The sequence below is a fragment of the Elephas maximus genome, chromosome 2 (assembly GCF_024166365.1).
Source record: "Elephas maximus indicus isolate mEleMax1 chromosome 2, mEleMax1 primary haplotype, whole genome shotgun sequence".
NCBI classification, from domain to species: domain Eukaryota; kingdom Metazoa; phylum Chordata; class Mammalia; order Proboscidea; family Elephantidae; genus Elephas; species Elephas maximus.
The window spans coordinates 139,818,481-139,833,137 of NC_064820.1; the positions used below are offsets into that span (position 1 = coordinate 139,818,481).

At 39.6% G+C, this 14,657-nt stretch overlaps 1 protein-coding gene across 4 annotated transcripts in view; it reads right to left on the reverse strand.

Annotated features, from left to right (window-relative positions):
- DMXL1 (Dmx like 1) overlaps nt 1-12,506 on the reverse strand; it is a 172,114-nt gene extending 159,608 nt beyond the window's left edge. For all 4 annotated transcript variants that reach the window (XM_049873606.1, XM_049873604.1, XM_049873605.1 and 1 more), the window contains exon 1: nt 11,915-12,506. In XM_049873606.1, coding sequence (XP_049729563.1) covers nt 11,915-12,001 — 87 coding nt within the window. In that variant the 5' untranslated portion in view covers nt 12,002-12,506. The remainder of the gene's footprint in view (nt 1-11,914) is intronic.
- Nucleotides 12,507-14,657: the final 2,151 nt, after the last annotated feature.

Consider the following 14,657-nt stretch of genomic DNA (forward strand, 5'->3'; position numbering starts at 1 on the left):
AACAACCAAAAAAGAACAGGAGTGGCAATACTAATCTCTGACAACACAGACTTTAAAGTGAAATCCACCACAAAGGAAAGGAAGAACACTATATAATGATTAAAAGGTCATATTCCAGGAGAATATAACCATGACAAATATTTACACACCCAATGACAGGGCTCCAAAATACATAAAACAGACTCTAACAGCATTAAAAAGACAGTCCGCTCCACAATAAGAGTAGCAGACTTTGACGTGCCACTTTCGGGTAAGGAGAGAACATCCAGAAAGAAGCTCAATAAAGACACAATCAAACAACTTGACCTCATAGACATATACAGAACACTCCACCCAACAGCAGCCAAGTATACTTTCTTTTCCAAAGCATGTGAAACATTCTCCAGAGAAGACCACATATTAGGCCATCCAGCAAACCTTAACAGAATTCAAAGCACTGAAATATTACAAAGCATTTTTTCTGACCATAAAGTCATAAAAGTAGAAATCAATAACAGAAAAACCAGGGAAAAAACATCAAACACATGAAAACTGAATGACAACTTGCCAAAAAAAACTACTGGGTTATAGAAGAAATTAAGGACAAATACAGAAATTCATAAAATCAAATGAGAATGAAAACACATCCTATCAGAACCCTTGGGACACAGCAAAACCACTGCTCAGAGATCAATTTATAGCAATAACTGCAGACATTCAAAAAGAAGAAACATCCAAAATCAAAGATTTATCCCTACAACTTGAACAAATAGAACGAGAGCAGCGAAAGAAACCCTCAGGCGCCAGAAGAAAGCAAATAATCAAAATTAGAGGAAAATTAAATGAAACAGAGAATAGAAAAACAACTGAAAAAGCTGGTTCTTTGAAAAGATCAACAAAATCGATAAATCACAGGCCAAACTGACAAAAGAAAAACAGGAGAGAAAGCAAATAACTTGCATAAGAAATGAAATCAGCAATATCAGAATAGATCCAACTGAAATTATAAGAATCATAACAGAAGACTATGAAAAATTGTACTCTAACAAATTTGAAAACCAGAGGAAATGGAAAAATTGCCAGAAACACACTACCTACCTAAACTAACACAAACAGAGGTAGAACAACTAAATAAACCTACAGCAAAAGAGGTTGGGGGGAAAAAAAAAAGCCCTGGCCCTGATGGCTTCACTAGAGAATTCTACCAAATTTTCAGGGAAGAGAGAACACTACTACTACTAAAGGTATTTCAGAGCATAGAAAAGAATGGAATACTCTTGAACTCATTTTATGAAGCCAGCTTAACCCTGATACCAAGACCAGGTAAAGACACCACAAAAAAGAAAATTACAGACCAATATCCCTCATGAACAATAGATGCAAAAATCCTCAACAATATTCCAGCCAATAAAACTCAACATATCAAAAAAATAATTCACCATGGCCAAGTGGGATTCATACCAGGTATGCAGGGATGGCTCAACATTAGAAAAACAATGTAATCCATCACATAAATAAAACAAAAGACAAGAACCACATGATCTTATTAATTGATGCAGCAAAGGCATTTGACAAAGTTCAACACCCATTCATGATAAAAACTCTTAGCAAAAAAGGATTAGAAGGAAAATTCTTCAACATAATAAAGGGCATTTATACAAAGCCAATAGCCAACATCATGCTAAATGGAGAGAGTCTGAAAGCATTCCCCTTGAGAACAAGGACCAGGCAAGGATGTCCTTTATCACCGCTCTTATTCAACACCGTGCTGGAGGTCCTAGCCAGAGCAATTAGGCTAGATAAAGAAATAAACGGCATCCAAACCAGTAAGGAAGAAGTAAAAGTATCTCTGTTTGCAGATGATATGATCTTACACACAGAAAACCCTAAAGAATCCTCAAGAAAACCACTGGAACTAATAGAAGAGTTCAGCAGAGTATTGGGATACAAGATAAACATACAAAAATCAGTTGGATTCTTCTACACCAACAAACAGAACTTTGAAGAGGAAATCACCAAATCAATACCATTTATAATAGCCCCTAGAAGATAAAATACTTAGGAATAAATCTAACCAGGGATGTAAACACCTATACAAAGAAAATTACAAGGCACTACACAAAAAACCAAGAGACCTACATAAGTGGAAAAACATACCTTGGTCGTGGATAGGAAGATTCAGCATTGTGAACATATCTATTCTACCAAAAGCGATCTACAATGAAATCCCAATCCAAATTCCAATAGCATTTTTTAATGAGATGGAGAAACAAATCAACTTCATATGGAAAGCAAAGAGACCCCAGATATGTAAAGCATTACTGAGGAAGAACAATGTGGTAGGCCTCACACTATCTGATTTTTGCACCAATCATACCACCAAGGTACTCAAAATGGCGTGGTACTGGTACAACAACAGATACACAGACCAATGGAACAGAATGAAGAATCCGGACATAAACTCATCCACTTATGAGCAGTTGGTATTTGACAAAGGCCCGATGTCCATTAATTGGGGATAAGACAGACTCTTTAACAAATGATGTGGGCATAACTGGATATCATCTGCAAAAAAAAAAAAAAAAAACAAGACTCATACCTCACACCATGTACAAAAACTAACTCAAAATGGATCAAAGACCTAAATAGAAAATCTAGAACAATAAAGATCATGGAAGAAAAAATATGGACAACGCTAGGAGCCCTAATACATGGCATAAACAGTATACAAAACATTACTATCAATACAAATCACCAGAAGAAAAACTAGATAATTGGGAGCTCCTAAAAATCGAATACTTAAGCTCATGCAAAGGCTTCACCAAAAGAGTGAAAAGACAGCCTATAGACTGGGAAAAAAAAATTTGGCTACAACAAATCCGATTAGCATCTAATCTCTAAAATGTACAATATACTGCAAAACCTCAACAACAAAAAGACAAAAAAAAAAAAAAAAAAAAACCCAGGTAAGTAAACACTATTGAAGAAGAATAAAGTAGGAGGGCTTGCACTACCTGACCTCAGAACCTGCTATACAGCTATGGTAGTCAAAACAGCCTGGTACTGGTACAACGACAGATACATTGACTAATGGAACAGAATTGAGAACCCAGATGTAAATCCATCTACCTATGGTCACCTGATCTTCAACAAGGGCCCAAAGTCCATCAAATGGGGAAAAGACAGTCTTTTTAACAACTGGTGTTTGCAAAACTGGATGTCCATCTGCAAAAAAATGAAACAGTACCCATACTTCACACCATATACAAAAACTAATTCAAAATGGATCAGAGACCTAAATATAAAGCCAAAAACTATGAAGTTCATGGAAGAAAAAATAGGATCAACGCTAGAGGACCTAATACACAGCATTAATAGGATATAAACCACAACCAATAACACACAAACTCCAAAAGATAAGCAGATAACTAAACCCACTAGGATCTTCTAAAAATTAAACACTTATGCTCATCAAAAGAATTCACAAAAGAAGTAAAAATAGAACCTACAGACTGGGAAAAAACTTTTGGCTCTTACAAATGAGACAAAGGTCTAATGTCTAAAATCTATAAGAAAATCCAACACCTCTACAACAAAAAGACAAAGAATTCACTTAATAGGCAAAGGAAATGAAAAGACACTTCACCAAAGAAAACACTGAAGTGGCGAACAGACACATGAGGAAATACTCAGAGATCACTAGCCTTTAGAGAAATGCAAATCAAAACCACGATGAGATTACCATATCATCCCAGCATTACTGGCATGAATCAGAAAAACAGGAAATAACAAATTCTGGAGAGGCTTTGGGGAGATCTGAATTCTTATGCATCGCTGGTGGGAATGCAAAATGATATAACCATTTTGGAAAAAGATATGGCACTTCCTTAGAAACCTAGAAATAGAAATATCGTATGATCCAGCAAACCCACTCCTAAGAATATACCCTAGAGAAATGAGTTGTCACATGAACAGACATATGCACACCCATGTTTATCACAGCATTGTTCACAACAGCAAAAAGACGGAAACAATCTAGATGTCCATCAACAGATGAATGGATAAACAAACTGTGGTACATACACATGATGGAGCATTATGCAACAATAAAGAACAACAATGAATCTGTGAACCATCTCATAACATGGATGAAACTGGAGGGCGTTATGCTGAGCGAAGTAAGTCAATCACAAAAGGACAAATATTGCACGAGAACACTACTGTAAAAACTCATGAGAAGGTTTACACACAAAAATAATCTTTGATGGTTATGAGGCAGGAGAGGGGTGGGGAAAGAAAAACACTCAGTAGACTAAAGACACAAGGGAAGGATTAGTCCAAAGGACTAATGCACCACATCTGCCATGGCCTCCACCAGTCTGAGTCCGGTACAACTAGACAGTGCTGGCTACCGCAACTGACTGCTCTGACAGGGGCCATAACAGAGGATCCAGGACAGAGCTGGAGAAAAATGTAAAACAAAATTCTAACTCAAAAATAAAGACCAAACTTGCTGGGCTGACAGAGACTGGAGAATCTCTGAGAGTACTGACCCTGGATACCCTTTCAGCTCAGTAATGAAGTCACTCCTGAGGTTCACCTTTCAGCCAAAGATTGGACAGGACCATACAACTAAATAAGACTAAAGGGGCACACCAGCCCAAGGGTAAGGACTAGAAGGGAGCAGGGGACAGGAAAGCTGGTAATAGGGAATCCAAGGTTGAGAAGAGAGAGCATTGATGTCGTGGGGTTGATAACCAATGTCATAAAACAATATGTGTACTGTTTAATGAGAAACTAGTTTGTTCTGTAAACCTTCATCTAAAGTACAATTATAAAAAAAAAAAGAACAAAAGAAGAAAAGGCAAACAACCCATTTAAAAAATGGGCAAAGGATATGAACAGGCACTTCACCAAAGAAGACATTCAGGCAGCTAACAGATACATGCAATGCTCAGGATCATTAGCCATTACAGAAATGCAAAACAAAACTACAATGCGATACCATCTCACCCCAACAAGGCTAGCATTAATCCAAAAAAGACAAAATAAAAAATGTTGGAGAGGTTGTGGAAAGACTGGAATACTTATACACTGCTGGTGGGAATGTAAAATTTCCACTTTGGAAATCAATCTGGCACTTCCTTAAAAAGCTAGAAATAGAACTACCATACCATCCAGTCATCCCACATCTTGGAATACATCCTAGTGAAATAAGAGCCCTCACACAAATAGATATATGCAACACTGTTCACAATAGCAAAAAGATGGAAACAACCAAGGTGCCCATCAACGGATGAATGGATAAACAAATTATGGTACATACAGTGGAATACTATACAACAATAAAGAACAACGATGAATCCGTGAAATATCTCATAACATGGATGAATCTGGAAGGCATTATGCTGAGTCAAATTAGTCAGTCGCAAAAGGACCAATACTGTATGAGACCACTATTATAAGAACCCAAGAAAAGGCTTAAACAGAGAAGAAAACATTCTTTGATGGTTACAAGGGTGGGAAGGAAGGGAGAGGGCTATGCACTAACTAGATAAAGTAGACTAGAATTATTTTAGGTGAAGGGAAGGGCAGCACACAATACAGGGAAGTCAGCACAACTGGACTAAAACAGAAGCAAAGAAGTTTCCTGAATACAACCAAACACTTCAAGGGACAGAGTAGAGGGGCGGGGGTCTCGGGAACATGGTTTCGGCGGACATCTAGGTCAACTGGCATAACAAAGTGTATTAGGAAAATGTTCTGCATCCTACTTTGGTGAGTGACATCCGGGGTCTTAAACACTAGCAAGCGGATATCTAAGATGCATCCATTGGTCCCAACACACCTGGAGCTAAGGAGAATGAAGAACACCAAAAACACAAGGAAAATATTAGCCCAAGAGACAGAAAGGGCCACGTAAACTGGAGAGTCCATCAGCCTGAGACGAGAAAACTAGATGGTGCCCAGCTACCACCACCGACTGCCCTGACAGGGAACACAACAGAAAATCCCTGACGGAGGAGGAGAAAAATGCAATGCAGAACTCAAATTCTAGTAAAAATACCAGATTTAATGGTCTGACTGAGACTGCAGGGACCCTAGAGGACATGGCCCCAAACTCTCTGTTAGCCCAAAACTAAAACCATTCCCGAAGCCAACTCTTAGACAAAGATTAGACTGCACTATAAGACATAAAATGATATTGGTGAGAAGTGTGATTCTTAACTCAAGTAGACACATGAGACTATGTTTGCAGCTACCATTTGGATGCGAGATGAGAAGGCAGAGGGAACAGGAGCTGGTTGAATGGACGCTGAGAGTACAGGGTGGAGAGCAGTATGCAGTCGCATTATAGGGAGAGCAACGAGGGTCACGTAACAATGTGTGTATAAGCTTTTGTATAAGAAACTGACTTGAATTGTAAACTTGCACCTAAAGCACAATAAAAAAGAAAGAAAGAAAAAAGACTAAAGATGCATGGGAAGAACTGACATGTGCTGGTATCAAGCATATAATCAAACCAATTTTAAATTTTGGTAGAGAATCTTCTCAAATATTATAAATTCCAAATGATATACAAGGTTGTAACAATTATCATTCTAATTTTAAACCTCTGTGATTTCTGCAAGACATATAGATTTTCTGTTTTTCATTGACTTTTTGCGTTAACCAACCATACCAGGTAAATACAACCCTCCATCCCCCCCCCCCCCCCAATTTCTTACTGGTCTATTTCCTGGTTAAACGACTTACGTTTGATATGTTGTGATTAATGTTTATTCTCTTTTTAAAAAACATATTGGGAACTTCAATAACCTTAAATCTACTGTAATACTATTTAAAACATAATATTTTAAAATAGGCCAAGTTCTTCTCAGATGTGAAAAGCATCAAACTCTCCTTTTATATATTCTTCTCACCCACCTGAACCAAAGGGAAAAAAAAAAAACTTTCCATTCTCCAGCCTAATGTAGCAATCACACAGCCACGATCAAAGGCTTCCCATGAATGAACAAAGCAAAAAGTTAAACAAAAAGGTGCTTAGTATCATAGAAAGTTGAGGAAGGAGAATGTTTATTCAGCTCCCATTTTTCTACCAACACCCAAAGAGCTGCAGTCAGTGTTCTGGATTCTAATCTAGGTCCTCTTGGCTGGGAACACTGGGTTGTCCAATTCTAAAAGAAGCCTGGAGCTATAACATGTTTGCTTTCTCACCTATGGCAAAGGCGTTTAAATTCCAAATCAGAGTCAGGGAGTCCTAAACATTAGCATCTTTTTGTCTCTTGGAAATTACCCTGCTTTCCATTTCATTCAAATCACAATTTTAACACAAAGGATGCATAAACTAAAAAATTTAAAAAAATCATAAAAACAAAAGTTGTCGATAGATCAATACCAGGTTGCTCACAAAGTTTCGATCTAAAAAGAGTAGGAAATTAACAAGGAAAATGTTAGGAATGAGGGAAGCATTCCAGTAAATAAGAAAAAATTAATTTTTGCTTAGTGTATCTGTAGTCTACCCTAGTTAAAAAAAGGTACTTACATGATATTAAGGGTAAAACACATAAACAACTGACTTTGAAAAAGTTTAAAGACACTTTATTAGAATATCTTATTTGGATCAAAACTAAATTATTAAATCTATTTTAAAATACAGTGATTATAATTTATATTGCAGTCAGGCTTCTTTATCCATTATTCATCCGTTTGACCAATACTTACCAAGCACTTTCTATGTGCCAGTCATTAGAATGAGTATACCCTTGGTTTTACAAGAGTTTGCATTTTTTTTTTTTTACAATTACTATGCAATGAGCTTAACGAGTTGCTGCCAATTCATCTCCAACTCATGGCATCCCCTATGTGTGTCAGAGTAAAACTGTGCTCCATTGGGTTTTCAATGCCTGATTTTTCAAAAATAAATCACAATGAACTTATCTCGAGCTTAGCTTTTCATTTAACAGCCTTATTTTACACATGAGAAAAAAACAACTTAAAACAAATATAATAGAACTTGCCCTGGATTTACAACCATAAGGGGCTAACCTAGAAATCAAATCCAGGTAGACTCTACTATAAGGTGTCACCACTCTCTCCAGTCACTCACTGTTGTTTTGTTGTTGTTAGTTCTTGTCAAGTCCGACTCATGGCAACCCAATGTGTGCAGAACTGCTCCACAGGGTTTTCAAGGCTGTCACCTTTCTGAAACAGATCACCAGGCCTGCCTTCTGAAGCGCCTCTGAGTGGGTTCAAACTACCAACCTTTCGGCCAGTAGTCTAGTGTTTAAGCATTTGGGCCACCCAGGAAGTCTGACGCAATCAAGTCATGAAAGACAGATACACGCACAAAGCAAAACTGCTTAATGATATAATAAAAGTGTAAATAAAGTGATTTAAAGGTGTAAGAGATATGGTCACTAACAAAAGCAAAGTCAAAATAGTTCGATTCCCACTAAGTACTAAAAAAAGTATCTAGTACAGTACCTAGACATACTAACCTGTATGACTAATTGCATATTTTAAAATCTAGAATCCATGAGGCCTAGAATTCACTTTTATTTCAATTTAAAACCTGTAAGACTATGTGGAAAATAGGAACTCATTTCCTGTAATCTTTCAAAACGAGAACTAGCGAATTTTCTGGAAACATGCAAAGGGAGGAATTACAAACATAAGACTTAAGAGAAGGCATAAACTACCAGGAGGGATGAAAGAATTCTCCAAGGGAGCCTGGTAGAGGAAGATTTCATGTCCCTACATTAAGTAAAACTGGAATTTAAGGAGTTTTTTCAGTCTTCACATACCATCTAAGGAGCCCTGGAGGCGCAGTGGTTAAGTGCTCAGCTGCTAATTGAAAAGTTGGCAGTTGGAACCGCTCCAAGAGAGAAAGATCTGGCACTCTGCTCCTGTAAAGATTACAACCTTGGAAATCCTATAGAGAAATTCTACTCTGTCCTATAGGATTGCTTTGAGTTGGAATCCATTCTACAGCAACGGGTGTGGTTTTGTTTGTGTGTTTGTTTTCACACACCACCTACCATCAGTATCTGCTATCTTCCTATCAAAGAAAGAGAAGTCAAAATCAAGAGGTTAAAAACAAAACTCAATGAGCATACATTTTGTTTTTTAGCATGAAAGGAAACTAATAAACAAGGCAACCTCAAGAGAGATAAATTTAAGGTGTATATTGTGTCCCAGAAACTGAGTGCAAAAACTTAGTTTGTACCAAAGCTATCGACTTAAAGAGTCAGGGATGGATTGGCTTCAAAGGAAAAAGATGGCTGCTTATTCCTTAATAATTTAATAATATAATTTAATTCTGTCCTATATGGTCGCTATGAGTCGGAATCGACTCGACGGCACTGGGTTTTTTTTTATTCCTTAAACTACTATCAAAATTAACAACAGCTGGGATTTCCACACTAAACAAAAAAATCTTTATTTTCACTTATTTACTGGAATGCTTTCAGAGATCTGAGAAGTCTGCAGCAGGCTTGGTTGGTGATGATTAAAGCCTGGCCTATGGAAATGGACTTTAAAACTCAGCAGAACTGTGGAACAAACTACATGATGATGTGGGATGGCACATTAACTCTTCTTAGAAATAATACAGAGGCATTCACTAAGGTTTGATCGAGGGGCACATCCAGGTGTATAAATGGGTCAGCATATTATACACATGCTTTGAAATTCACACCATTGCTTACATTCTGAAAGCCTTAGAAAAAGTTCTTAGAATTTACATTGTAGAGAGCATTCATATAACTTTGGGAGACGACAGAGAAAGCAATGTCACCATCCTATAATATTCCACTCGGAAAACCTCCTTAGGACGCTGTTTATTTCCCTCCGCTAAACAGTCAAGGGCTGAGGGCAATGTTCAGCTACTGGGAGACTTCAGCTGCTCACTGAGGCCCTGGAGCTACCCTCTTCCGGAGGATATCCAAGTTAATGCAACCTAAGGTGTGTATGAGGTACTGCCCTCCACAAGGGAAGTACAATCTCTATTTGAAAGTAAAGTGCTTGGCTGCACAGCCCTAAAAGTACAATTCAGGCATTAAGTGGTGACGATTTTTTTGTTACATGAGTCGGAATCGACGGGACAGCACTGGGTTTTGGTTCATTACTTATTCTGGAAACCCTGGTGGAGTAGTGGTTAAAAGCTACGGCTGCTAACCAAAAGGTCAGCAGTTTGAATTCACCAGGCGCTCTTTGGAAACTCTATAGGGCAGTTCCACTCTGTCCTGCAGGGTCACTATGAGTTGGAATCCACTCGACTGCAACGGGTTTATTATTTATTCTCGGAGCCCTGGTGATGCAGTGGTTAAGCACTTGGCTGCTAACCCAAAGGTCGGCAGTTAGAATCACCAGACGCTCCCGGAAAACCCTGTGGGGTAGTTCTATTCTGTCCTATACAGTCGCTATGAGTCGGAACAGACTGGACGGCAATGGGTTTTTTGTTTTTTAAATTTATTCTGGAGCCCTGGTGGCACAGTGGTTAAGCCTCCGGCTGCAAATCAAAAAAGGTCAGCAGTTCGAATCCATCAGCTGCTCCCCGGAAACCCTTTGGGCCTGTTCTACTCTATAGGGTCGCTATGAGTCGGAATCGACTGGAAGGCAATGGATTTTTTTTTTTTTTTTTGGTTATTATTTATTCTGGAGGAGTCCTGGTGGTGCAGTGGTTAAATACTCACCTGAAAGGTGGGTGGTTCAAACCAACCAGCCTCTCCGCAGGAGAAAGATGTGGCAGTCTGCTTCCGTGAAGATTACAGCCTTGAAAAACCTATGGTTTTCAATTCTTTGTCCTATAGAGTCCTATAGGGTCACTATGAATCTGAACTGACACAACGGCAATGGGTTTATTATTATTCTGACTGACAAAGTCCACAAAAAAGGTCAAAAGGTAGAAAGACCAGAAATTTATGACTCCTAAACTTGTTAAACTGTTTACCTTGTTTCACTTACTTATATAAAATTAAACTTTACTTTTAATCACAACTAAAGATACCTCTACAGAAGTTGTAGCATAAAACCATCATCATTATAAACAAGTTTAGATAAGGGGTATTATGTGCAACTGACTTATAGTTTGCAATTATTATAAAAGCTATAATTAAGACAGAAAATGTCACTATACTGGTTAAGTATTCAAAAGTTTGGGGTCCTATCCCTCCCACTATATGGGGAAGACCAATGTCACTTTCAGAAAACCTGAACCTGGAATTACCACGCCATAGCATGCAGGACTCATACTGAAAAACAGTACTGCAACTTTTAATAATCAATTTGAACAACCTAAAATAAATAAAAGTGTCCTTGGACTACCAGACTGTAGTCGGACGTGGAATCCAAAGTATGGTAGTAATGAGTTATTTATGAAAAATATTTTTCTTTTAAAGTTATTACTCAGTGATTTTGAAGAAAAATGAAAGGCATTGTTTTCATGATAATTTTACTCAACACTAGTTGTTGATAACAATTAATAATTGTTTTAAGATACCCACTCTTTTTAACTACAATAATGCTTGATCTTAGAATCAAATATGAAACTTATCTCAACTATTTTGAAACCTGACAAATCGGGCGTATGAAGTCGGGTAATAAAAAGTCCCCAACACGTTACTCAACGAAGATTTTTGGATAGACGACTTTGGCAAACTACCCCGACCCAAGAAAGTCAGAATAAAAACTTAAATTTTTTTTTTTCCCCTACAAAACACTAGGACTTCCGAGTTTAGGCTCCGTAGGGCACATCATTGACCGAAATGTTTCTGCTTTTTTTTTTTTCGCTTTCAAAGGTCCCGGCCAGCGGGCCCGAGGTGCCAGGGCACCTCCGTGGAGGAGGCTGGGGACCCTGTGGTGTCTGCAGGATACCCAGTGGGGGGTGATGAGACGCTCTTGCCTCTGCGACAAGGAAGCCTCCCTCACTCACCGTGAAGCGCTGATCGCCGACGCTGCCCACGGAGAAGCAGTGGTCGCCGGGATTTACCGCCCCGGTAAGCACCTGGTGAAGGTTCATGTCGGCGCCTTAGTCCCGCAGCGGACACTGCGTCCGGCTCATGCCCAGGGTCAGCAGTCGCTTCCCTCTCTCCCTCCTTCAGGGGCGGCGGCCACTGTTAGGCTGCTGCCGCAGCAGTGAGGGGCACCAGAAGCCGAGACCGCTTAGCTGGGGCCCGCAGCTCATCCCGAACCCCGGCGGGCGAGGCCCGGAGGGGGCGGGCCGGCGAGCGGGCGGGGCGCCGCGCTCCTCCGCGCACCTGTCACTGCCCGCGTGGGCCCAGGTGAGGATCCGGGTCGACTCACCGGCCACGACTCAGGGCCGACTCACCGGCAGGGAAGGCCGCGCCGTCCAAACACTTCCTCTGGGCCCGGCAGCCGGCCCTGACCGAGCCGAAATGGCGCAGGCAGCACGCGCTCTCCCTGCCTGGCTGACCGATCCCTTCCCGGCCCCGGTGTCCACCACCCCCGACCGGTCTCAGTGGCTCGCTACGCGTTTCTAGGTCCCTTTGGCCGAAATATCGCGAGATATCTGTGGTGAATGGCTTTTTTTTTTTTAACCACAGTATACATATTTCTAAGTGGATATGAAAACGCCTTGTCTAGACAAAACTGGCCAATCCCGAGCGCCAGTCTACTTAGGGCTCCGCCCACTATTGAATACAGCCCAATCTCTTTGAAGCTTGTGAGCGACAACGCTGCCTGAGTGTTGAACACAGGAGCCAAACAAGCATAATAACCCAAGAACGGGGGGAGAGTTATCAAGTTATGCTTTAGTTTAGTGTTTAATATGACAGTTGGGTCAGAAGATTTAAAAGTGCATTATTACTGGCGTTGTGGAGTCTTTGTCCTGCTGGAAACTACAAGTCCCAACATACACCGCTCTCTTGCTGCCGCTCGTGAGTATCTCCAAGTAAAAGTGATCCTAGGAGCGCTTCTGCTGATGGTGGCGTAGTGGTTACTGTACCAGTGATACAGGCCTTTCTAACTTGTTCAACGGGATAATTACTAAGTACTAAAATGCAACTCTTTAAACCTAAATTTATCCTAACCTAAAAAAAAAAAAACCTAGTGCCGTCGAGTCGATTCCGACTCATAGCGACCGTGTAGAACAAAGTAGAACTCCCATTTATCCTATACTTTTTGAAATAGTGCTGATAATAATACTGCACCAGTCCTGTGTAGCGTGTTTGTTTTGGAAAACTACGTAAGAATTCCAAAATGAGCAGTGTCACAGTTATCAACAGTGAGATTTAACATTGTATTTTGACACAGTTTATTACTGATAAACATGCTTATGTGTCTGTCTCCCCCCGTATACTATAAGCATCTTAGGGACAGAGACCGTCTTATTCCTCTCTGTATTCCCAGTGTCTAATACATTGCCAGTTCCAATTAGGCACTGAATAAATATTAAATGAATCTATATAAATAGAAACTTCCACCTAAAAAGAGTATTTAAAAAAATTCAATTTAACTCTTTAGGCCCTTAGTTGATTTTTGTTTATCTTTATAGTGAGGGGTTTGAGGGATGATGATCTATATATAGCAGGGGTCAGCAAGCTACGGCCAAATCCAGCTTGCTCCCTGGTTTTCTACAGCCCTAAACATGAGAATGGCTTTTACATTTTTAAATGGTTGAAAAAATAGAAGAATATTTCATGGCACATGAGAATTATATAAAATTCACATTTCAGTCTCCATAAATAAAGTTTTATTGGAACATGGTCATGCATTGTCGTTTTTGTATTATCTATGGCTGCATTCATGTTACAACAGCAGATTTGAGTCATTCAGGAGAACTGTTGAATTTAATTATTCTCTGAACTGTAGTTGAATTTTGTCATTCTCTCCCTTGAATGCTCAGTCTGTTGTGCTTTTGAGGGTTTTTTTCTTTAGTTTCTAAGAAATAAAAGACAAAGGATGGCTCTAAAAAAGGAAGGCATTACAAAAAATTAAATTCTGTATATTTTGCATCATTACTAACAGCAAAATCTATTAGAAAACCAAAGTGCTGAGTGGTTTCTGGGATTAGCAGGTCAAGAAGAAGTTGTACTCTTCCTCAATGCTAGTCTTCAAGGGGAGGAAGACTTGTAAGCCTCAAAGGGTGCTGACAGTGTAAGGAAAAGCAAGCCAACCAAATCCGAGATCCTTGGAAGGAAAATGTATATATAGGAATTGTGCCTCTTCTTTATTCCCTGATTTCCTGAAATCCTTGTCATTTGGTGGGGAGGTACATACCAAACTCACCCATCACAGCTCCTATCCTTCCAGGGCCTCTGCCAGGGAAGCCATCCATAGGGGCTTGAGTCCCCACTGCTGACACCCAACAGACGTTAGGAGTAAGGGGAGTCCCTTATCCCACGACTCTGAATCAGGGGAAATTATTGCTGTAATTTCACATGCGCATTCTGAACTCATTATCTCATAAAAATAATATGAGGGTCTCTGTGCAACTAAGACATTGCCCCACAAGTCTGCCTGTACTGCCAACAGCAACATTGCCCATAGCAAAATCCATCAGGAATATAGTGGGTCAAATAGACATTTAAGCACCTAGATGGGACCCTAGCCATCATTTATAATACTGCTGCTAAAAAATTAATTCCAAACCCTCGCAAATTTGGAGATTGCCACCAAATACCCTTAGTTCACATCACATGCTTAACACGAAGGGT